The following is a 24377-nucleotide window of genomic DNA, read 5'->3' as shown; positions in this document are numbered from 1 at the left end:
GGGTGAGCGTGGAGGTGTGAAGTGGTTGCAGGAGGCCCCTGCAGACCTTTGGAAGTCCCACCAGACCTAGGAGGCCACAGGCCAGCGCCCCATGGTCCAGAGGTAGGAGCGCCTCTGGCATTCAATCAGGTGTGACATAAGGAGAGAGAGAGAGAGAGAGAGAGAGGTTAAATGTCTTCCAGTTGTGACTGATTGCCTAGAGCAGGGGTTCTCAACATTGGGTCTCCAGATGTTATTGGACTTCAACTCCCATAATCCCCTGCCCCAGTGGCCTTTGGTTGGGGATTATGGGAGCTGAAGTCCAATAACATCTGGGGACCCAACACTGGGAATCCCTGGCCTAGAGCAAATGAACAGAAACTCAACTAAAGCAGTTCTCTCTCAATTGCCATGGCTCAGTCCTAGTAGATTATGCAATGCCGATGGGGTAACAAGTAATGCCGATGGGGTAACAAGACAACTGCCTTCAGTTAAATGTCAAGAATGTGTAAACCTTTATTTTCTAAGCAACTCAAAGTGGCTAAGTTCCTGAAAGAATTTTATCTGCTAATTACAGAAGCTATGGCTACTTTGTTTCTTTGGCCCTCCCTGGATTGATTTTAGTAAATATATTCCGTGCCCTCCAGCATGGTGAATATTAGCTTGCTTGTGTTACACATTATCATCTGGATTGTATAGATTAGGACAGTGTTCTTCACTGTGAGGACCAAGGACCAGTGGCAGTCCCCCACCATCCCTAAGTGTGGCTCCCCGACTAATTGTTTATTGGGGCTGTGTGAAACTTTGGCCAAAGCTGAATACTCTGCACAGTCTACCTGGCACCATGTGGAGACTATTTTATTTACTTATTTATTCATATTTTTATTTTATTTGTGCACTGCCCCAAACTTCCGTCTCTGGGTGGTTTACAACACAACACAAATTAAAACAGAAATAAAACCTTAAAACAATTTAAAACCGCAAGTCTAGTTAAGCTTGGGTGGCGAAAAAAGTGTCTCTAGAGACTTTTAAAAAGTTGCCACAGATGAGGAGGCTCTTACCATTCTTACTGTGCAGTGCTGTGCCTTGCCCAGTGCCAGTGGGGCTCCTTGAAGGGAAACGGAGCCCTCTTGAGCCCCTGCACCATCTTGATAGTGTGCACAGAGTGCTGGGAAGTGTAGCCCTTCCCAGTACTTTCCTTCTAGAGCTCAAGAAAGGGCTCTATTTCCCATAAAGGGCCCTCCCAGAACTAAGAAAAGCCCAGTACTGTTCAGAGGTCATCAGCATGATGGGAAATGGCTCTCACATTTTTAGTTTTTTGCCACAGGGTCCTGTGCTTGAAAAATAGTTAAGATTACTGTAGGGTTGAATCAATCATAATTCCTTAATACATGCTTGAATCATACAGAGTGATATAGGAATGGTATTTGCGGGGGTTCTGTTCTTCGCCATTACCACAGATAAGGAAACCGCAAATACCAAGTAATGAGGGCAATGCCATTGCGGGGTTTAGGTTCCCTGGAGGGTTGAAAACTGCAGACAAAAGTGGTGTGTGTGTGTGTGAAATAAAGTGCCCTACAGTCCAGAGGTCCACAGGCTTGCTGGAGGTCCGCGGGCCTCCAGCAAGTGCCAAAATCTAGGGGTTTTTTTTCATGAAAAAAATTGTTTTTTGGAGCTTCATTTTGTCCAAACAAGTCACATAATGGCTCCTAGTCAGAAAATGGCCAACAGAAATGACCTCATAGGACATTTCTGCCCACCCTGACCCGCATATACATGAAAATTGACTCCTTTCTTGTCAATTTCTATCACATATGCCAATAAAATGTCATGGGCCAACTACCAGACTGTGGAAACACAAAACCGCAGGTGTCAGGTCTGCGAATGCCAAGGTTTGCCTGTATGTGCAGGTATCATGCTTCTATACTCTTAAGCAGTCACTCTGAGATTTACTCATGATACATTTTTGCATATACAGTGTTAGTGTGACAGAAAAAGCAATGTCATACCAACTTCTAAGATGAAATGTGAAACCTGTGTAGTCCTTTTGTGATAGTTTTGATATTCAGTGCTATTCTGGGACAGTTAAACATTTTGCCTACAACCTTCTGGGCTTCCCACCCTATCACCCCCAAAATGATACTTTATCACTCTTCTTTAGTCTTTGTAGAACATTCTCCAAGACTATAGAAGAGCATAGTATGGGAAATCATAGCCATCAAGTCAAAAGCAGAAAGAAAATTTTCCAAGTCTCAAACCTTTGCACAGGTTTGACATTTCATAATAGAAGGTGACGTGACTTTGCTTTTTGCATCACATATATGCATATGCAAAAACCTAGCATGAGTTAATCTCAGAGTGACTGCTTAAAATATAAGAAACTATCGTAAGTTACTGTGATAACTGCCAGCAGTAATCCATTATTGTGGGAATAAAATAAAAGCTGTGATCTCCACTGACCCTTACTATAGTGAAGCACGTATTAGCCACAATAAATAACATTTGACTGCTGTTGCTGCATGGTTTTGCATCCAGGGTGATATTTCTAATAGGAAATTCTAGTATAGTATAGCTCAGAGTTATAGTAGTATTTCTGTAAAGTGGCCATCTTTCAGTCCTGAAGGATACTGACAAAATGTAGACCCATGAGATCTTAACATTCATAACACTGAACATAACTGGCTCTAGAGATCCTGTGGTCACAAATAAGAACACACCTTTTTAGACATTACATTTGAACTTACGCTGATGCTCCAACAGGTTGTTCCTGTGCTTCTTGTGAGCCAGAAGTGGAACTTTTAACTACGTTAGTCTCTTCATCTTTATTTGATTCTCCCTGTGTACTTCCAGGAGTTGAAATGACAAATATTTCTGGTACGGGAGGCTCAATGTGTCCACTTTCATGGTGACTAGCAGGACTTGCAAAGTCGTTCCCAGTTCTCTGTCTAAGAGATGACTGCTCAGTTTCTTTCCAGGATGATTTTGAAGCAATACCAAATAAACTCCCAAGATACTGGAAAAATCCTTCCTTGATCTGTCTGTCATTGTTGGCAGACTTGCCCTCATGAGCCAAACTAGGAAGACTATTCGCTTTCTTTAATTCCTCCTGAGTGGTGGACCTACTCAGCTCCTCTGTTGAGAGGTTCTTATTTTCACAGACTGAAATCTATGAGAAACGAAACAGAGGTTTTCATTAAAAATGGTGAGAGAGAAACTAGTCACTGTCATACTATATAGAATTTATTTTGCTTATCAAATGTACTTGCATCTTGCCCTTCCTCCAATGAAAGTCAGACAATGTACTTGGAACATTCCACATTTTATCCTTGTAATAAACATATGACATAGATTAGGATGAGAGTTGATGACTGCCCAAGATCACCAACTCTTGGTGACCCAAGTGAACTTCATGGCTGAATGAGATTCTGAACATGCATCTTCCTGACTGAAGTCTAACTCCATCCACTACAACACTCTGGCTGACATTACGTGCACCAGTACAGGTATGACACTTTTTGTTTTCCATTTTGTTTTCAGTGGCCATTTTTAAAAATAAAAAAAATTTAAAAATGGCGCCCCCTTCAAGTGGCACGTGCCCTGCCTGCCCCACCCTAGATATGCCCCTGTTAAGAATGGGTGGTTGCACTAGCAGCTCTTCCACAGTTTAGAAGGCTATAGTCAGCCAGAGGCAGGGGCACAAGAGCTCTCTCGTAGACCTTTTGCTAGGAGCAAGACAGGACTGGGAGGGTCCTGCTTCCACTGCCTGCTGGGAGAGAAGGCTGACCTTTCTACTTCAAACAAGCCCTAACTATAGGAGAAAGTTCAGGAACACAACCCATAGTACAGGATGACCTACACTGTGTGAGAAAGGAGAAACTGTGCAAGTGCTGCAAGCACTCATTCTTAACAGTGTTGGGGCGGATCTCTGACTCTAAGGCAGCCCTGGAGAGCAGAGTTCTACCAGTAATGCTGAGCATCATGTCAGCCACTGGTTGTCTAATAAGTGAATTGGAATGCACTCTGTGTATACTACATTATATACACAGTAGACAGTTTTAATGTAAGGGCTTTGGCTGAAACATTTTAACATGAGTCATACTGACCAGATGCCTTTCGGATTCCATCAGTGGTAGAAACTAGTTCTTTTACTGTAGGCTTATAAGAAAGATGCCTCAAGGGCTGCTTTCATTTTAAAAACCAGATAGTTTTTCAGTATCAATGGATTTTATAGCACTGCATAAACTCTTGAGGAAGCTCTTGCATAGTGCAAGCCAGTTCTGCAATTATGCTAGCAGCTATTTTTATTTCACTCACAGTTCTTTGGACCAAATTCTTGAGATGTATTGCAGTTCCATATTTTGTGACTTTTAAGATAGACATGTTGTATCATGCTAATGTTTAAATTAACCTGGAGCATGCATTCTTAACTGATGAAAACACTTTTAAGATCTGTGGATTCAAGACTGAATATATATTTCAGGTAGTACATTTCCACAAGTGTATAATTTTTTATTGTTCAGTAGATGAGGCCCATCATATCTATCTATGCCATACTATTTCATTAACTACTCAGACAGGTTTCTGTTTGAAAAAATAGAATAGAATAGAGTTGTATGGCATACTGAGTGCTATTTTAAAATAGCTAACCAGGAAGTGTCATGTTGAAGACAACTGAACTGTGACAAGACCTTGGTTGCAGCAAATAAAATGTTTAGGGGCAGCTAATGTGCTACATACAAGTTGCTACAAACTCAGCTGGATAAGATATTAAAATATGGTATAAAAATATGTAAAATAAATAAATATGATTATCATTCATCATTGGGAATACGTTTGAAAATATGTTTAAAAGAATTAAGTATTTTAGTATAGCCATTCCATACATTTAACAATTAAAATGTAGATTAATATACTATTTTTCTAATAAAGATGAAAGAAGAGACCACTGTGTACGAGTGCAAAGAAAAGATTCATGAATATGTTCTTTAGTAATTTATGCCTTGAGGTTTTCAACTATCCAGAATTATGTTCAAGTTCCCTCATGGGTGAATTTTATTTTATTTTGGTCTCCACTAAGGACCAACTCATGGTTTCTTTCCTCTAGCGATTACTTAATTTAAAGCCCAAGCCATCCAATAGCTAAGAAGCATTTAGAATGAGACACATCAGCTGTGACATGACTAGTTTTATTCAATTTAGCCATTTAAAAACGTAAAGCTCACCTTTCTTTCAAAGTAACTTGTAACAATTAAAATTTTAAAACCTTACAATAAAACACAGAAGAGTGCCAGACAAGAAGGGAGAAAATGAAAGTAAAAATTAAACAAATTCGGGAAGAGCTAAAAAAAGGTGGGTCTTTGCCAGCACCTGGAATACCCCCAAAGGGCTAACCGAACCTCCCGGAAAGCGTGTTCCAAAGGACAAACGCACTGTTGCATTGGCATTATGAGGCAACTTGCTTGAAACATTGGTACCACTCCTCTAAGATTACTCTCTAGTGTCAGACACACCACAATGGTGTCACATAAAACTCTAACATTATTGAGACAGATGGGGCTGGGGTATGATAGGCACTGTGGATCACAGATAATTATACAATTATCTATGTATAATTCTAAAGGAATTTAAACTACCAGTGAACCATCTCTATTGCAGCTCATCTGACAGGAGTGAATAGCCAGTTATACAATACGATTTGAACTGACAAGGAAGAACAGCCGGATGAACTTGACCCACACAACACACAGGATGCTCCTGTAGTAACACTGATACATGCTATTCTGTAGTTCTGCAACTGTGAAAATCAGCATGCCAGTTTACTGTATCTATGAACCCCTGTGCCTGAAGAACAATGCAGTGAGTACTTGCAACAAGCTAATTGATCCAACAAAAGATATGGTAAGATATTGTTAAACTTATGCTCTGTCAGTCACCCTCATGTGTGCTTAAACCCATGGAAGGCAGCACCATAATATTTTAAGAGGATGAGGCTGTCAAGCAAGGATGCATTTAATGTTTTCACTGATTCAAATATCTGCAGCAACAAATATACCAACAAATGTCATACCTTTGGATCTACAGAGGCATTTTAATCTAATCTGGATTCTCTGCTTAGGTCCTTCCTAGCCAGTCATCTCCCATCTGGTCACCCTTTCTAAGACTGATCGTTTGCTACTGTTCCATAATGGCCTAATGTTTTCTGTGATAAATGGCTACCTATTCAACATTGAAAGAAGCATCCTCTTGTGTATTTACTCATGCACACGCTTAAATGTGTGTAGTTTGGTTTTATCATGACTTTTCAAATACTAAGGAATTAAATGGAAGCAAGCAATATTGGATAAAATAAAATTATAAAAATGAAGACCATACCTTTAATAGCTCTGGAAGAGGGTTGCTGTCTTTTCTCTGACATACTATGCTGACATCTTCCTTAGCTTCAAAGCTGAAAGAGAGAGAAATTTTGTAAGTGTTAATTTATTTGGACCAGTTCTGGAACCTGGTATAGGCATCAACTCTCTTTACTTTTTTTTTTTTTTTTTTTAAATTATTAACCATTTCGGTCATCACATCACTCCCTCTGCCTAAACAGTTCCCCCATTTTGGCTAAATAACATTGTTTTCTAATTTCAGATCCCTCCTTTCAAAATGAAGCACACTTCTTTAGCAAATCCCATTTTGAATCACCAATGCGTCTCCTTTTTGCATTGCCTTTTGCTAGTGAGCACCTTCCTAATACAGACTCAGAATTGTTTTAACGATCCTTGTCTCACAATAGGGATGTGCATGAACCTGTTCGGGGGCCCTTTTACGGGCCTCTAAAAAGGTTTGAACACTGGGCAGTTCCACCTTCGCCTTCGAACCGGCCCCTGCTGGTTCCGTGCACATCCCTACGTCACATTTCACCCTTTTTCTTTCTATTCAGTTTGCAGCTGTTTCACACATTACCAGATGCAGACATGGAAAGCAGTTAAATATAGAAGGTTTTTGATGCATACTTGAGCTTAGGAAAAACTGTTATTGATCATGGCTTTCCAGCATGCACACTTGCTACACACAGGACAAAGCCATATAATTACAATTTACAATTATTAATATATATTACAATTTACACATGAATTCCATGATATGCAAGACAGAAATGGAAAGTGTTTTCATGCAAAACGATATTTTTTTCTTGACGATTGATGACATGTAAACATAATATGCAAAGACTAGTCAGCCCACTTACAATGACATATAACTTTTCCTTTCCCAGGGTGTACTGGAAAATGATATCTCTGCTAGCTCGTTCTACTGCAAATTATTATTAACACAAGAATAAGCTTGAATCCTTTACAAGAGCAGTTTATTCAAACATAAACCACCATGAGCATTTATGTTTACTTAAACATAAACAATAAGTCAGAGTAAAAAGCATGCAATGTGATTCACTTAATATTGTAAATCTGTTCCACTTTCACTTAGTGACAGTTAGATCTCATTTAGTTCATGAATCCCGATACTGTTGTTGCCAAAAAGGCTCAGACATGCAGCCAGATCCTATACACATTAAACTGAGGTTCAATTTATTCATTAGGACTTACTTCCAAATGTTCATAGGATTGCAGCACTGGCTGCAATCCTATGACTGACATCTAGATTGGGAGTGTGCACGAAACACATTTTGCATTCTGTTCCAAGCTCGGAACAGATTTTAAAATACATGGAATGTTCCGCCGGACCAACTGATTGAGCTGGTTGTCCCAACAAAACAACCCCATTCCAAGGCAGTATTTTCAGACCCATTTCAAGTGTGATTTTGGATTCCACCTCAGAATGGGTCATTCTGCTCGAAACAGCCCCCCCCCCTTTTTAAGGGTGTTCCATTTTGAGCTCAGAATGCTTGAAACAGCCCATTTCAAGGTGGAATTTTCCTACCGCAGAACATTCTGCCCATCTCTAATCCAGATTAAGTTACACAATAGTACTTCTCACAAGTTACTCTAAAGGACTAATTAATTTTAATAGGACTTCTGCTGAGTAATTTAGTCTAGATGTTAGCCTCGGAATGTTTTATGCGGATAAAGTTTTATGAGGATAAGCTACAGAATGTAGCTCAAATGAAGGCAGTTGATCTTTTCCATATTCTAAGAAGTAATGTTCAAAATGAAAAGAAAAAACTAGCCAGAATTATTTCAGATTCTAAAAATATAGTTAGAAACAGCTAAATGTTTTTTTTTTTTAAGGAGAGATGGAAATAGGAAGATTTACAGAGAGATGCAGAGGAAAATTTTAGACTATAAAACAAATTAACAGCAAATCTAAATAATTTTGTTGCATTTTCTCCTCATTTGTAACTCATTATCAATAGCTACACCAACACAGTTCCTGTTTTCATGAATGGGCCTTGTGCTAGAAAAACACTTGAGAACTGAGCTGTCAGGTAATCTACACTGACTGCAATCAAGAGCTGTCAAGTGTATTTAAATCACAGTTTATTTCAGCAGGATTTAAGTGCACACAATTGTATGTTGGATTTTGGCCACTATTTTTACAAGGCCCTGAATGTGTTATTAGATGACTCACAGAAAGTAAATAAATAGTTTTAAATCCAAGACCCATCTCTGCAGAAAAAATAACTATCAAGCTGTTTATTCTCAAACTGTACTTTTTCCAGTTAAATGAAGCTACTTTCCAGAACAGAAAACAATAAGCCTACAACTGTTGACGCCAACATTATATTTAGGACTGGAGAACAGGCAAGTTATTGCTGAAAAGGGCCTTCGTGACCTAGATTATCATTTGCAGTACAATTGGGGGGAGGAGAATTAAAAGTTCACAGCTTCTGTCACAAAATGTTCCACATGTGCAACATCTGCAAATACTGGAATGTGTTTATTTTTAAGAGAGAAAATCAGGATATTAAGGATTATTTCTTTTCTTAGAGGACAACTAAAAGGCCCTGCTCTGCAATGCAGGGAACAGCTAATAGAATGCACTATAAGAGCAGCCCAGTTTCAGAAAAGCCCCTTTACTGATAAGGAACCATAAAAAACATGCTACACATTGGCTGACATCCTAACAAAGTGCACACATGAGGATGGACTGCAGGGGTGTGATAGGGGCCTGCAAGCAACTTCCCAAGTCTTCCTCCATTCAAAGTGTTGTGCAAGTGAGTAAAACTTCCTAGTTCTGCCTGCCCTCTAGAACGCTCTGTTAAGAGAAGAAACTCATAACCAACCCATCCATTTTCAGGAGTCCTAGTCAGCTTCAGAGGGAAAGTGAGATTAGTGAAAGTCTCCCTACCTCTGTTGTACAGTTACATCATTAGGCCGGATGTCAGCCAACATATACAAAAAGGTTTATCATCACACAGCCTCAGTTTCTCACTGAAGACATCAACAACAACAATTCTTCTGTAAAGTATTTCCGTGGTTGTTCCAAAATCTCTGTTACTAATTTTCAAGTTCAGTAAACTAGATCTTAAGCCACCTAATGGTGCAGTGGGGAAGTGCTTGACTAACAAGCAGAAGGTTGCCAGTTCAAATCCCCGCTGGTACTATATTGGGCTGCAGCAATATAAGAAGATGCTGAAAGGCATTGTCTCTTACTGCATGGGAGGCAGCAATGGTAAACCCTTCCTGTATTCTACCAAAAGAAAACCACAGGGATCTGTGGGTGCCAGGAGTTGAAACCGACTTTACGGCACATTTTACTTTAAGCTAGATCTTAGCATGCCCGGAGAAGATTCCCACGTAGATGGCTTGTCAACAGATACAGAACCAAAATGAATATTCCTATAATTATTATTTAACTTTTATCAATCACATTCCTAAGGCTGCACTTAATAAGTTACAACCAAAGGCAATGATTCTATCACATTAGTACCTAGTATGGAATGGCATGGGCCACCTAATGGCACAGCAGGGAAATGACTAGACTAGCAAGCCAGAGGTTGCTGGTTTGAATCCCCACTGCCTATGGGAAACACCTATACTGGGCAGCAGCAATACAGGAAGATGCTGAAAGGCATCATCTCATACTGCACGGGAGATGGCAATGGTAAACTCCTCCTGTATTCTACCAAAGACAACCACAGGGCCCTGTGGTGGCCAGAAATCTACATCGACTCGACGGCACACTTTACTTTATGGAATGGCATCTTTATGAATCAAAATTAACGTGACCAAATAATGCTCATAAGGACCCGGGCAGAACCTTAGAACGTCTTTCTCTAATCTAATTTGAGACACAGCCCAACATTGTTAAAAGCTTAAGAGGGTAACCTGTGCTCTCTCTCAAACGATGCTTGAATATTTTCTACAATCAACATGAACTCCTGGGTCCATTACAGTTAAGGAAACTACCCAATAAATCCTTCCATTTTTTGACCAAGCAGATGATATTTTGATTTTTGAAGTGCAAAGCTTTAAGTTACTTGCTCAATTATTCAGTCAGGAAAGAACCAGGACAAGAATTTATGTCTCCCAATGTATTTCATGCTCTAGAACCAGGATCTTACAAATGAGATATAAGCTGAAAGATTTTGAAGGTTGCTGGGAAAGAGCGAATTCTTTTGTAAAATCTGTTTTAATCCAATAAATTTAAAGTTTATTTCTCATGTAATAATTTCACATCATGCAACTAACAAAGCAGATGGCAGATTATGAAATCTTATGTTTTAAAAGCAATAAGCATTAATTTCCACGGAGTCACAATATTGCTCAATTCTGATTTTCTTGACCTTGGGAGCGGGCAGGGGAGGAATAACAGAAAACTCTTTATTTATCAGGAGTAATAGTACTACAAACAGGTACTTGGGTGTTCCCAAGCTTCCTGCATTGCAATTCCACTGGAACTTGGAAGCATTGAAAGGGAGGCCCTAAAAGCACAGTTGCAAGCCTAGTTGTTTTAGGCAAAATGAAGTGACATAGAAATAGAAGCTGTAAGGTTGCAGTCTTGGGATATGAAAGTGTGTGCAGAGATACTGGGCAGGAGGAAAGACGTTGTATGGCAGAGGGGTGCAAGAGGTGGATGTACCAAGTGAAGATGTAGAATGCAGGAAGGGGAGGCACATAGCCAGAAATTCATGTTTTAAAACCTTGGGCTAACTGACCTAACCATCACAAGTACTGTACACTCAGACAAGCGTTTGTTCTGGGACCACATGTTATGAATCAAATATATATATATGGTTTCTTAACACAGTATTTGCCTTGTAACGCTGATGTGGAGAGAGGCATTTGCAGAAATGAATCAGTGAGAAAATGCTTAACCCATCACCTGCCTATTGATTATCCTCTGCTCTTTGCGTAGCTGTTTGTATTTCCTTTCCTTCCTTCCAGCCAGGTCTAGGACCTGAAAAAGACTCAGTTGAGGGACAAAAAGCTGTGGGGCAGGGCAGGCAGGGGAAAGGCCAACTAGGCCAACTCCTCAACCTGCCAATTCTTCTTGGCAAGTGGCCCTACAGTCCCACTAACCAGCAAACAATGTTTGGGAAACCTGTACTCACTGAGATAACAAAAACAACCGAAATATTACTATAGTGAAAATGACTTCTGCAAAAGAAATGTCCACTTTTCAAGACTAAAATTACAGCATGAGAGCTATCAGGCACAGAAAGTTTAAGGCCATCTGTATGTTTATTAATATAAATTTACATATTTTCAAGAAGATGACAGGGTCAAACTAGTCTAAAATAGTCTGAAATTTTCCTACTAAAATGCAAGTCATATGAACCCGCCTTTGTAAGGTTGATTTAGGGTGTGAAATGAGATTAAAATTAACAAAAAAAACCCCACACAAAATATCAGATCTAATGACAATATGCAGAAGGAAGTCAGTTTGGCCACGTAACTCACGGTTTCCCCCCCAACTTTCTCTGTAACTTAACACATAGTCTACTCTTCAAAGGCTGCCCAAGCATTTGACCACATGCATTTCCCTCTTTATTCTTCCTAACAATTACTTGGAAGCATAAAGAAAAAGCCCATCCCTTCTCTTCCTTTATTAAAGCACCCCACCCACATTAGGTACACAAAGATTTGTTTGCAATGTTGGGCATAAATGCTTGGAATGCAGAAGGAAACAGAACACTGGCAGAAGAACAGAGATATATTGGTGTTGGCAACAGAATTATACGGGAGGAGCAAGACAGGAAGATAAGGGCTCTATAAACTAGGTTTGGACATTTCAAGACCGTGTAGGACAAAGTCATTACAAGATTGATGATGGACAACAGTATATTTTTAGCCCTGCAAGGAACTGCCCCGAATATAGGTAGGTGTATGGTAAATTTAGTTACATGAGTGGGACAAGGTTGAAGGACTGATGGAAGACTAAGGGACAGAGATTTCAATGACAAGTTAGTGCAGAATGGGTACATATATACCAGCTGGCGTATACATGGAATTAAGAATGCATAGTAAGGGCAACTTCTATGGGAAGTGCCCTTAATTTCAGCACATTTGCACATGTTTTGAAGAAAACTCCTCCCTAGAGCATTTTAAAGTCCTCTGATTATGTTAACTTTACGAAATGGTTCCTAATGTATGTTCTAGGAATATTCAAACCTTAATATTGACCCTAAAAGGTCAAGTGAGTGGCTGAACTGTTGAGTTTCCTCAGAGCTTTATACCACACTATTGTGGTTTTTCTAGGTATGGTACCTCTAAAAGCTTTCCTTAAAATCATTTGAACATTATGAAACAATTTTACATTGTTAACTTTGATCATTTATTTATTTATTGTTTGTTTGTTTGTTTGTACACAAGTATATATCGCACGTAGATTTTATCCCTGGGCATTTCACGTTTTGGATTCATGTTGAGACATTATACCATATACCTCACTTTCATTTCATCTCCCCCAAAGCCCAAAATTTAATGAGAAGTTATTGCAGAAGAAATTCTGGAAAAACTTGATCTTACTGAGGAGTGAGCTAAATAAAGTGAAATGTGCTGAAGCAGCTCTACACATGGAAAAGGAAAAAAACCCTGAAAAGCTGGGGATAATACTTGAAATTCTACATTAGAAACTATGACTGCTAAAAAAGCTATATTTTATAGTGCAATAATATATATTTTGTGCACTATATTTTAATAGTGCAACACCTGGATAGAATGTCTCACTCCAGTACAATGGCAGGGGAAAGTGTGCATTGCCTCACTCACTTACAAACACACTAATGTAATCTGTGGTAACTTATCAAGAGTAGTTACCATCTGTGTACACAAAGCAATTACTTTGCCATGTGTACCTCTCTCCTAAAGCTGTCTAGGGCGAACAATAACTCGAGGCTAAGGAGTCTGGCCATTTCTTAGCTTGCAGGGAGAAGAAGAAGAGTGGACCCAAGGACCAGCAACTGACTATGCTAATATACTGCTACATGCAATGTCTCACCGGCAGCTGGACATCTTTGATTTACAGAAGCAATCCAGAAAAAAATAAGTGCCAGATTTTCTTTATTTACTTAACCTTTGAAGCTACCTGAACATGTTGGATGCCTTCATTTCTTATCACAAGTTTTGCAAGTGTAAGATTTTGCTTATATAAGTGTTGTTTGTGCAAAATGCTTTCTAAATTCTAGACAAAGAAGTCTAGACTTTCACTATCTAATTAAAAATCATGTTTGAATACAGTTGAGTCATTGCTAGGACAATTTAAAGAAAAATACACACCTTTATACCCACTCAGAACTTTCCTATAGGCTATGAACTGCTCGAAACTCAATGACCAAATTTCAATTCCAACATTAAAAATAAATAATATTGACCAACATAATTCAAAGTAAACAATATTCTCAACATCTGATTGACATGAACAGCAGAATTTTAGTTTTTTGTGTAGAGCTGTGAATCAATATACCGAGCATCTGGATTATAGCAGATTACACTGAATTTTTTCTCCTAGCATCTGTCAAACATAGCAACTAATATTAATACAGACTATGCATTAGACAAATAGGTCAAAGGAATTTCCAACATGCTTTTCAAATTAGAAGTAATGCTGCTGGTACATATGTGCAGTGCTTTAACACAACACATTCGGGAGTATTTCACTATGATGAAGTTTAAACAATAAAAATCGCAAAGCATCAGCAATAACCAGCAAGAATTTGAAAACAAAGTATTGACCTTAATACCCAGAAAATACTGACCCATGTTTCCACATATACATAGCTCCAACAGTTTAAAGTGTCTGTGATATGTATGGAGTGAAGAATGATATCTAAAGTGAAGCCTATACAGGCGGCCTGTTATAGATGTTCCCAGAACCTGCAGTTTCGTGTATCCATGGTCAGCCATGTACACCCGGCCTCATTATCAACTGATCTAAAAATAGTTGAAATTTGGCTATCCGCAGTTCCTAGGTGGCCGGAAATTACCTCTGAGGTCATATTTCCAGCCACCATTTTGCTGAATGGGGCCATTTTGTGGCTCTTTTGTTCAACCACCTCCCAGCCTCGGTGATTTTTCATTGAAAAGTGGCAAAAATAGGGGTTGGGGAGGCATTGCTGGGCAGCTCTGGAGAGAATGGAGATCTGGAAAGCATGGCACAGTACGTTATTGCTCTTGAGAACATAATAACAGCCCTGCTGCATCAGGCCCGAGGCCCATCTAGGCCAGCATCCTGTTTCACACAGTGGCCCACCAGATGCCTCTGGAGAGCATACAGGCAAGAGGTGAGGACATGCCCTCTCTCTTGCTGTTGCTCCCCTGCAAATGGTATTGAGAACGCATCATGCCTCTGAAGCTAGAGGTAGCCTATAGCCACCAGACTAGTAGCCATTAATAGACCTGTCCTCCATGAATTTGTCTAAGCCCCTTTTAAAGCCATCCAAGCTAGTGCCATTACCACATCCCATGGCAAAGAATTCCATAGATTAACTATGTGCTGTTGGGAAAAGTACTTCTTCAGTCGTAAACTTCCCGACCTTTAGTTTCATGGGGTGACCTCTGGCTCTAATGTTGTGAGAGAGGGAGAAAAAATTATCTCTGTTCACTCTCTCCACTCCATGCATAATTTTATACACCTCAATCATGTCTCCTATTAGTTGCCTCTTTTCCAAAGTAAGGAGCCCCAGATGCTGTAGAACTGCCTCATAAGGAAGGCGCTCCAAGCCCTTGATCATCTTGGTTGCCCTCTTCTGCACCTTTCCCAGTTCTTAAGATATGGTGACCAAAACTGTTGCACCATAGATTTGTATAAGGGCATGATAATATTAGCATTTTTATTTTCAATCCCCTTCCTAATGATCCCTAGCATGGAATTTAACTTTTTTTTAAAAAACAGCGCTGAGTTAACACTTTCAATGAGCTGTCCACCATGACCCCAAGATCTCTCTCGTGGTCATTCATTGTTATTTCTGCCTTTTAAAGCTGTTTTCTGACCATTTTTGATCTCCAAGAACTAACCCCCACCCCCATTTCCCATCCATTCAAGATCTCATTATCTGTGGTTGTAGCTGAGAACAGAACCCTTGCGGATAACAAGGGCCTGTACAACAAAAAAGTAAATTCAGCAATACTTCTAAACAGCATGAAGCAATTTTGTTTCCACTATAAAACAGTGGTAACCAAAATCCTGAAACACATTTCAAAATAATTAAAGAGTTATCTGAAAAGAAATTACTACTTGCTATTGCCATTGTCATGTACAAGAATCAGCTCCTTAATTTCAAGGAGATAACAGGCATCATATTTATACACAATGGCTGACATGTCTGCAGCATTAGGAGGACCACTTAAGAGCTGTACCCTTGCAGAGGCTGTGAGGAAACCGGCCAAAGGCTTGTCCCTCAGCTACGCATATGCAGTGGGAAGAGCCATTTTTGCAGGTGTCTCTCCCTCCAAAAGCACTTCTTGGCTTCCAGAAAAATTTCCCGAGGGCTGTGTGGTACTGAAAATAACTCCTCTCTTCCCCTCTGTGCACATTTGGCTGCAGGACTACCTTTTGGTTGAGCTCCACAGCAGCCTCCCTGCAAGGGTGCAACTCTTGGTCCACTCTCCTAATGCTGTGTGGGACACATGGGCCAATGTTTGCTTGTTGCCTTTTGTAAAAATCTCAAACTGGCTTACAGAAAGTATTGATCTTTTCCAATCTTGGATCTGCTAAAGCAGAATTACTACTGGTTCCTTTTTCCTGTTGGCTCCATGGAGTTGGTGAGAAATTGTACTGATCACTCTTAAACTCCGGCCTGCTACTTCTTCTCACCATTGGATTATCTGTTTCCCACCCTATATTGTCCACAGGTAGACCAATATTTATACAACAAATATTTATATACTGTTCTTCAACAAAAGTTCCCAAAGTGCTTAACCTATTTATAAATAAATAAATATGGCTCCCTGTCCCCAAAGGACTCACAATCTAAAAAAGAAACGTAAGATCGACACCAGCAACAGCCACTGGAGGGATACTGTAGTGGAGATGGATATGGCCAGTTGCTCTCCTCCTGATAAATAAAGAGAATCACCACTTTTAAAAGGTGCCTCTTTGCTCAGTTAGTACAGGACACTAATAATTTATGTTATTCCAACAGCAACCATGGACTATTTAAATATGCTTTTAAATGAAAACAAATTTCAGTTGAATTAGTCTATGGTTGTGGATTATCATGATCATTATTGTTATTTATATATTTATATTTATACAGCACATCAATGTACAAGGTGCATTACAGAGTTTAAAAGGAACAAATAAGCAGGTCTCTGCTTCTGAAGAGCTTACAATCGAAAACAGACAATAGAGAAAACAAAAGAAGGGAGGAGAGGAAGAGACAACGGCAGCAAGAAATGAAGGCCAGCATTTAAATTTGATCATAAGTGTCAAACAATCAGTGCATTAGTTAATGGACCTAACGGTTGAGCTAAATATAAGCCAATATTAACAAAGGGTGATGTTAAAAAGTTATAATTGGTCCTACAGAAATGATACTAATGCACCAGTTCTTAAATCTGCATACAGTTTTTAACATTCTGTTTTAAATATAACATTGTCACATGCACACTTGACAATGCACGAACACCACATAATCAGTCATATATTACAAGTATAACAGTATGTGACAAGTGCTGACCACATCCGAGCTTATACAGTGAACTCTAACATAATCCAAATCAAATGATACTCTTACAACACTGCAAAAGGCTCGTTAACACTGCACATATTGTCTTAACACTTTCCTCAGTAATCCTCAGGCTTGCAAATAATAATAATAATACTAATAATAATAATTCAGCAGTCACTGGTTTCTACTGTGTCACTCACTCCAGCAATTCATGTACTAGGCTGCATTTTTACCAAGGAAAGTCACAGCCAGAAACTACTCAAAACCATCTAACACTCCCCACTACCGAGTAGTCTTATGTAGTATGGTGCAAAACTTCTTGTATTTGTTCCTGATAGCAATAAGATATGCACCCAAATTCAGTGAGGGAGATCTGCACATGTCCCACAGAACTTAACAGATGAGTTTAATGCCAGCTCGTATGGCCCTGTGGCTGCTGCCCTGTGGGTGAGTCTGTGTGGGATCGAGGCCAGCGGGAGTAAGTCAGCAGCAGTTCTTGAGGACCATCTGCCCCAACTAGTCATCTTTCTGAGCTTATAAAAGGGCTGCTGCCCTGTGGTGGCAGGCCAGCCACTGGCAGAGTAGCCACTGGTGAAGTGATACCAAAGTGGGTTGCCCCTTTTGGGGAGCTGCTTCGGGGGATGAGGGTGAGGGCCAGGTAGTATTATAGTAGTATTATTAGGTCCTGGGTGTTTCAGCTGTGTCTTGGTTTGTCTGGCGATAGGGAGACAGGGGGCATGTCCACTGACTATGGGGTGACTATTCGGGTGGTGGTGGGGAAGAGAAGAAGTAAAGTTGGCAGGTCAGCAAATCGTTACAGGGGAAGGGAAGTCAGAAATCTATTAGCTGTTTACCCTTCCGACTGTCCAGCCATCTCTTTGACCTTGGAGAGCAATGCCAACCTCCCTCACCTTGCTCCTCTGTAATGCCAGGTCTGCCCAGAATAAGTCAGAAACCATCCATAATTTGATTCTGGATGAAGGGGCAGACCTGGTATGTATTACAGAGACTTGGTTGGAGGAGAGTTGTGGCCCAGTGTGGTCCCAGCTTCTCCTTCCAGGGTACTCTGTTGAACAGCAGGTATGGGGACGTAGGCAGGGAGGTGGAATGGCTGTGGTCTATAAGAACAATATTTCCCTTACCAAGATCTCTGTTGAGGTGTCAGACCATATTGAATGTGTGTACTTAAGTTTGGGGACCAGGGATAGACTGGTGTACTCGTGTCAGTTGGTGTACTGATTGCCCCGCTGTCCAATGGAGTCCCTAAATGATATTGGTTTGGCGTCAGAATCCCCCAGGCTTGTGGTGCTGGGGGACTTCAATGTCCACTTTGGGACCGGTTTGTCCGGGGCAGCTCAGAAGTTCATAGCAGCCATGACAACTATGAGCATATCCCAAGGGTTCTCGGGACCAACAGACATTGCTGGTTGCACGCTTGGTCTGGTCTTTCACTCTGATCAGGGTGGTGTTCCATGGGTGGGGACTCCTGTGATTTTCCCATTGTCATGGAAGGACCACTATCTGGTCAAAGTTGGACTTACAGTCACACCCCATCTTTGCAGGGGCGAGGGGCCCACTCGAGAAGGTTATTGGATCCAGTAGGGTTCCAAGAAGACTTGGAGGGATTTAGTGTTGGCTCTGCAGGTGATCCTGCTGATGCCCTGGTGGAGAATTGGAACAGCAAACTCACCAGGGCAGTAGACATGATCACTCCTAAGCGTCCTGTCCAACAGGCTTCAAAATTGCCCCCTTGATATATGGAAGAACTATGGGGTTGAAGTAGCGAGGTAGACAACTGAAACACAAGTGCAGGAAGACTTGATTCGAAACCAACAGATTACAACATAGAATACATTTGAAGATCTATGCTCTGGTAACATGGGTGGCAAAGAAGCAATTCTTTTCAGCCCGTATTGCGTACACAAGTTCATGTCCAGTGGAGCTGTTCAGGGTTGTGATAGGGCTAGTAAGTGCTCCTCCTCCCTTGAATCAGAACTTGGAACCATCTATTACCCGCTGTGACATGTTTAATGAGTTTTTTGTGGATACAATATCTCATATTTGGGCTGACAGATTTAGACCCCACAGTTTTTTCCAATGTCTGAATTGGAGATGTCCAGCGACTCCTCTTATGTGGTCAGGCTAGATCAGTTCCAGTTTGTGACTCGTGAGGATGTGGACAAGCTACGTGGAACAATGTGGCCTACGACCTGTTCTCTTGACCCTTGCCCGACATGACTTATGTTATCTGCCAGGGGGTTGTTGTAGAAGGCCTAGTAGAGATCATAAATGCTTCTCTGAGGGAGGGCAGGATGCCTCCTTGCCTTAAGGAGGCAATTATTAGACCTCTTTTGATGAAGCCTGCATTGGATCCCTCAGAGTTAAGCAACTATAGGCCTATCTCCAACCTTCCGTAGTTGGGCAAGGTAACTGAGAGGGTGGTGGCCTCCCAACTCCAGGCAGTCTTGGATGAAACTGATTATCTAGACCAGTTTCAGACTGGCTTTCTGGTGAGCTATGGGGAGGAGGCTGCCTTGGTGGGCCTGATGGATGATCTCCAGTTGGGAACTGACAGAGAGAGTGTGTTGGACCTCTCAGCTGCTTTCGATACTATCAACCATAGTATCCTTCTGGAGCATCTGGGGGTGGTGGTGGTTGGGGGTGGGAGGTAGTGCTTAGCAGTGGTTTCACTCCTATCTCTCAGCAGATTCCAGATGGTGTCCCTCAGCTACTGTTCTTCAAAAATCTGAACTTTTGTATGGTGTCCCTCAGAGCTCTGTATTGTCTCCGATGTTGTTTAACGTCTACATGAAACTGCTGGGAGAGATCATCAGGAGATTTGGTGTAGGGTGTTATCAGTATGCTGATGACACCCAAATCTTTTTCTCCTGTCATCATCAGGAGAAGGCATAACCTCCCTAAATGCCTGCCTAGAGGGGGTGATGGGCTGGATAAGAGATAAACTGAGACTGAATCCAGATTAGACAGAGGTACTTATTGTGCAGGGTTGAAACTCAGGAGATGATTTTGATCTGCCTGTTCTGGATGGGGTCACACTTCTCCAGAAGGAACAGGTCAGGGGTTCTTCTGGACACAAACCTCTCCCTGGTGTCCCAGATTAAGGCAGTGGCCAGAGGTGCCTTCTATCAGCTTCGGCCGATATGCCAGCTGCACACATTTCTTGAGATAAGTGACCTCAGAACAATAGTACATCTGCTGGTCATCTCCAGAATTGACTACTGCAATGTGCTCTATGTGGGGCTGCCTTTGTATATAGTCCAGAAACTGAAGTTGGTCCAGTCAAGCTGGTCTCTGGGTTATCACGGAGCGACCATATCCTCCTATCATAAAAGATCTACACTGGTTGCTTATAAGTTTTCAGGCAAAATACAAGGTCTTGGTTATAACTTATAAAGCCCTAAACAGCTTGGGCGCTGGGTATTAAGAGAATGTCTTCTTTGCTATGAACTAGACCATCCATTGAGATCATCTGCAGTTGCCACCGGCTCGTCTGGTGACTATTCGTAGACAGGCCTTCTTTATTGCTGACTCAAGGCTTTGGAACACACTTGCTCCTAAAATAAGAGCCTCCCCATCTCTTACAACTTTTTAAAAGGCAGTCAAGACACATTTGTTAACCCAGGCTTTTAATTTGATACTGTTTTAATAGTTTGATGATTTCTAATAGTCTTAACATGGTTTTATGTTTTAAATTGTTGTAATGTTTTAACCTTTTTACTTGTTGTTTTTACTGTTTTGTTGTAAACCGCCCAGAGACTTGCGTTTTGGGTGGTATGCAAATATGTTAAATAAATAAATAAATAAATAAATAAATAAATAAAGTTAAATAATAAATGTTAGTGTGAATACCCAAAGGCACAACAACCATTCAGGTATCTGAGTTAGGTTTCTCTTAAATCTGGACTAGTGTTCTCTCTAGTTTTTTTCATCTGTGTGCAGAATGAGTTTTGTTATGAGTGGCAGTATCAAGGCAGTGTGTGCGCATGTACATTCGGAATGAGGCCTTCTTGATTCAGCCTGAGCGGGATCGAAAATTAACTGAGCAGACACCCAAAAAATTGTGAGCGCGTACACACACGCACACCTTAGAGGGAATGCTTATTTGGACCACTGAAGTAAATTTCACATATTATTTTCTATTACATACCCAGTAGAAGTTGCACAATTTCAATGGACAATGCTGTGTGGGCTTGTCAGGAGGTCTATAATAGGGCTAGCATAACAGAGTCTGGATACCAATATTAAAATTTATTTATTTATTAAACTTCTATACCAATGTCAAGTTAACTCAGTAATCCGTTGCTAAGAGCATGTCCAGTGTTTTGAGAAGAGCTATCCTCCAATAAAAACACAGATGAATGCTTTTTGCTTTAACAGTCACCCTTTCAGGTTTAGTGCTTTGCCCCAATTGCCTACCTGGAAGGTGAAAGGAGGGGGGAAGCATATTTGCCTCTCTAGGAACATCACTTTAAGGACACCCCATAAGGAATATCGACAACGGCAAATTGTACTTATTCATTCTTAACTGCTGCAGTATCATAGTGATATGGAAGACATCATTCACTCTACCATGCCCTCTAATTCACTTGCTTTTGTTGTCACATCTGTCACCGAGTCTCACTTACTGCAGGGGACACCTTATGTGCAGTGTAAAGGCTTCTTAACTCCTTTAAAAAGACTTTTAGACATTAAACTGAAGTACTTCGTGCTCTCAGAGCAGCTTTGGCAAGTTCTGCGCTTCAGATATAAGAAATTGCTTGGAAGCCTAGATTAAAAAATAGCCTTGAAACAATCTGAGTGGGAAAGGGACCATAAAAGGGAAGCCGAGCCACTAGACTTGTGCGAGACCCAGGTAGCTTTCCTTTGGTCGATCTGCCGTTCGCTCACAAAATGCTGAGAAATTTCTCCGTCACGCCACTTGGCCGCGTTGCACGACCTGCAAATACCTCTGCCGCCCTTGGTCACGCAGGACTTCCCCAGCCTGTTCCCAAAGCGGACGACTGTTTCCCCATTATATTGGGAAGCGACACAGAGAAAGTGCAGTGACAGAGAAGTAGCGAGAGGACAGCACAAGGCGGCCGGGGGCGGGGAGAGAAACCCCCTTCTCAAAGAAAGGACAGAGGCGCGAGGCACAGAGAAGGAAAGCAACTTCAGCTAAAGAGGAACAAACGGGGTTGCTCCCCCGCCCACAAGGGCTTCCCTGCGCCCTTTCCCTACCTGCGTGCTCCCTGCTGCTGCTGCTGCTGCTGGGCTGCTTTAGCCCCTTCTTGCTGCTCCTTGGATGGGCTCCTAGTAAAGAGTCGGGAGAAGCTGCTGTGCCAGGAAGCGCCGGTTCTCCTCCGGCTACTCCCGCCGGACATCTCCAGCCGCGAAAGGGGACGGGAAGCTGCTTCTCTCTTATCGCTTGCGAGGAACGACAGACGGCTGGGGGACGGAGCCCTCGCCCGGTCCTTCCCGCGCTCCGCTGAGCAGAAGCCTCTCTAAGTTTCTAGTCCATTACTCCAGCGGGACGGACGGGCAAGGGGAAGCACCGCAGAAGCAAGCAAGCAGCCAGCCACTGACTCCTCCTCCTCTTCCCGCCCATGAAGGCAGGAAAGGCGGCAGGGTTCCCTCCCTCCGGCCCACGAGGCGGAGCCAAGGCAACTTCCCGCACGGCGCCTTCTTTCACACAGCCCGCCCTATCCGAAGATAGCGGAAGCGTGGGTGGGCTGCTGCGCGCCTTGTCCAGGGGCTGGGCAGGCATGACATTCCCGCCTCCTCCCTCGCTCGATTCAGCCAAGAAGTTCAGGTTGGTCGAGTTTCGCCTTCCCTCAGCAGATAAACAGTAACTACCAATAGGCGTGTGTAGGTTTTTCAACTGCTGCGCGAAAGGCGACGCCGCTTCGCTCTGGAACTTGTGGGCGAGCGCCCAAACGTCTCCTGTTTAACCCGTTAAGCTGACATGTTAAAAACTTGACTTCTTCGTCCTTGTGCATAATAGAAGTCGCCGTCTATTGTAGCAAAAACACAAGGGACCCTTATGTAGTATCTGGAAGACTTAACAGGTTAGCAGCATGTGATATAAGCTTATGTAGACAAAGCCCGCTTCATCCGCCCAGGAAAGCTTATGCCACAAAACTTCTTTCTGATTTCCTTTTCTTCCTGCCAACACAATGCGCCTCAAGAAGGGTGTGATCCTGTTACAAGTCAGAAGCCTTCGAACACAGGCAGGAGGACTATCTGTCTTCATTACCCTCGAGTATTATTCTGTTGTCAACCAAGATGTTTCCTCCTGCCCTGAAGCCTTTTAACATAGGCATGTTCATTCAGTCAGAAGTAAATTTAGTTCCTCAAAATGTAGAACTGCAGCTTTGCAGTGTGATAATCCCATGCTTGTTTACTCCTTTGCTAAGCAGGGTCTGCCCTGGTTTGCATTTGAATGGGAGACTACATGTGTGAGCACTGTAAGATGTTCCCCTTAGGGGATGGGGCTGCTTTGAGAAGACCATATGAGGTCCAAGGTTCCCTCCCTGGCATCTCCAAGATAGGTCTGAGAGAGATTCCTGCCTGCAGCTTTGGGTGGATCATACCCAAAGTGGTATACAGTCATTCTAGACTGGAACCAGTGAGCTACTTGAAGTGCTCCCAAAACTTTAGGCACACATACTATGGAGTGTGTATTTTTTCCTTTATCTGCAGACCTCCATGTCGTATCACACATCATTTATGAAATTTTGCTGTACTATGTATGGGGCAGTGGGGAAGGGCTGATGTCAGAACCTCCACTGGCCATAAATAACTAAGCATATAGTTCTTTAGATCCACACTATTCTGAATGAAGTACAGCTTTTTAGATTTGCAAATATATTTATGTGTAGTGCTGCTAGAGTGACAGTAGCAAGGTTTTGTGGTTTTTTAAATGTGTATTTTACTTCCTTGGTTATTGTAAATAGCCTATATGCAGTGACTACACCCATACAGTCCATGACATCAACCCCTCCCAAACAGCATTGTTTTATGAAGCTTTAATCAGAGGTGTTTTGATTATAAATAGAGCTTTGAAAAGCATTCACTGTCATTTCCCACTCACAACAATTTGTGGCCTTGCTTTTTGGCACCCTGTTACTACTGCAGCTGTCTAACTGATCCATTATCTCCAAAATCTTAAACTCTAAGGTGTAGCAGACCCAGCTAATTAGTATTTACGATTTTTATGTCCCCCCAAATGTGTATACTGTTCCAAATTTCAATCTGTGGGGCAGTTTACAATTATGTCTGTATAAATGAACTTAAATATCTTAATAATCCTATAAAGCATACACTAGTTCAGGCAGTTAGAGGATGC

At 41.6% G+C, this 24377-nt stretch overlaps 1 protein-coding gene across 2 annotated transcripts in view; it reads right to left on the bottom strand.

The window, feature by feature from the left end:
* Positions 1 to 22413, bottom strand: part of CRYBG3 (crystallin beta-gamma domain containing 3) — a 93116-nt gene extending 70703 nt beyond the window's left edge. The window contains exons 1-3 of one of the 2 annotated variants that reach the window (XM_053308755.1): positions 22271 to 22413; positions 6352 to 6424; positions 2724 to 3145 (exon numbers count right to left, since the gene is read on the bottom strand). In XM_053308755.1, the coding sequence (XP_053164730.1) occupies positions 2724 to 3145; positions 6352 to 6424; positions 22271 to 22413 (638 nt within the window). Of the gene's footprint in view, positions 1 to 2723; positions 3146 to 6351; positions 6425 to 21999; positions 22028 to 22270 lie in introns of those variants that run through there. The other variant, XM_053308756.1, reaches the window with a different exon arrangement.
* Positions 22414 to 24377: the final 1964 nt, after the last annotated feature.

Source organism: Hemicordylus capensis, chromosome 3 (assembly GCF_027244095.1).
Source record: "Hemicordylus capensis ecotype Gifberg chromosome 3, rHemCap1.1.pri, whole genome shotgun sequence".
NCBI lineage: Eukaryota > Metazoa > Chordata > Lepidosauria > Squamata > Cordylidae > Hemicordylus > Hemicordylus capensis.
Note: the sequence above shows the minus strand (reverse complement) of the source record. Positions and strands in the feature narration are given on the sequence as shown.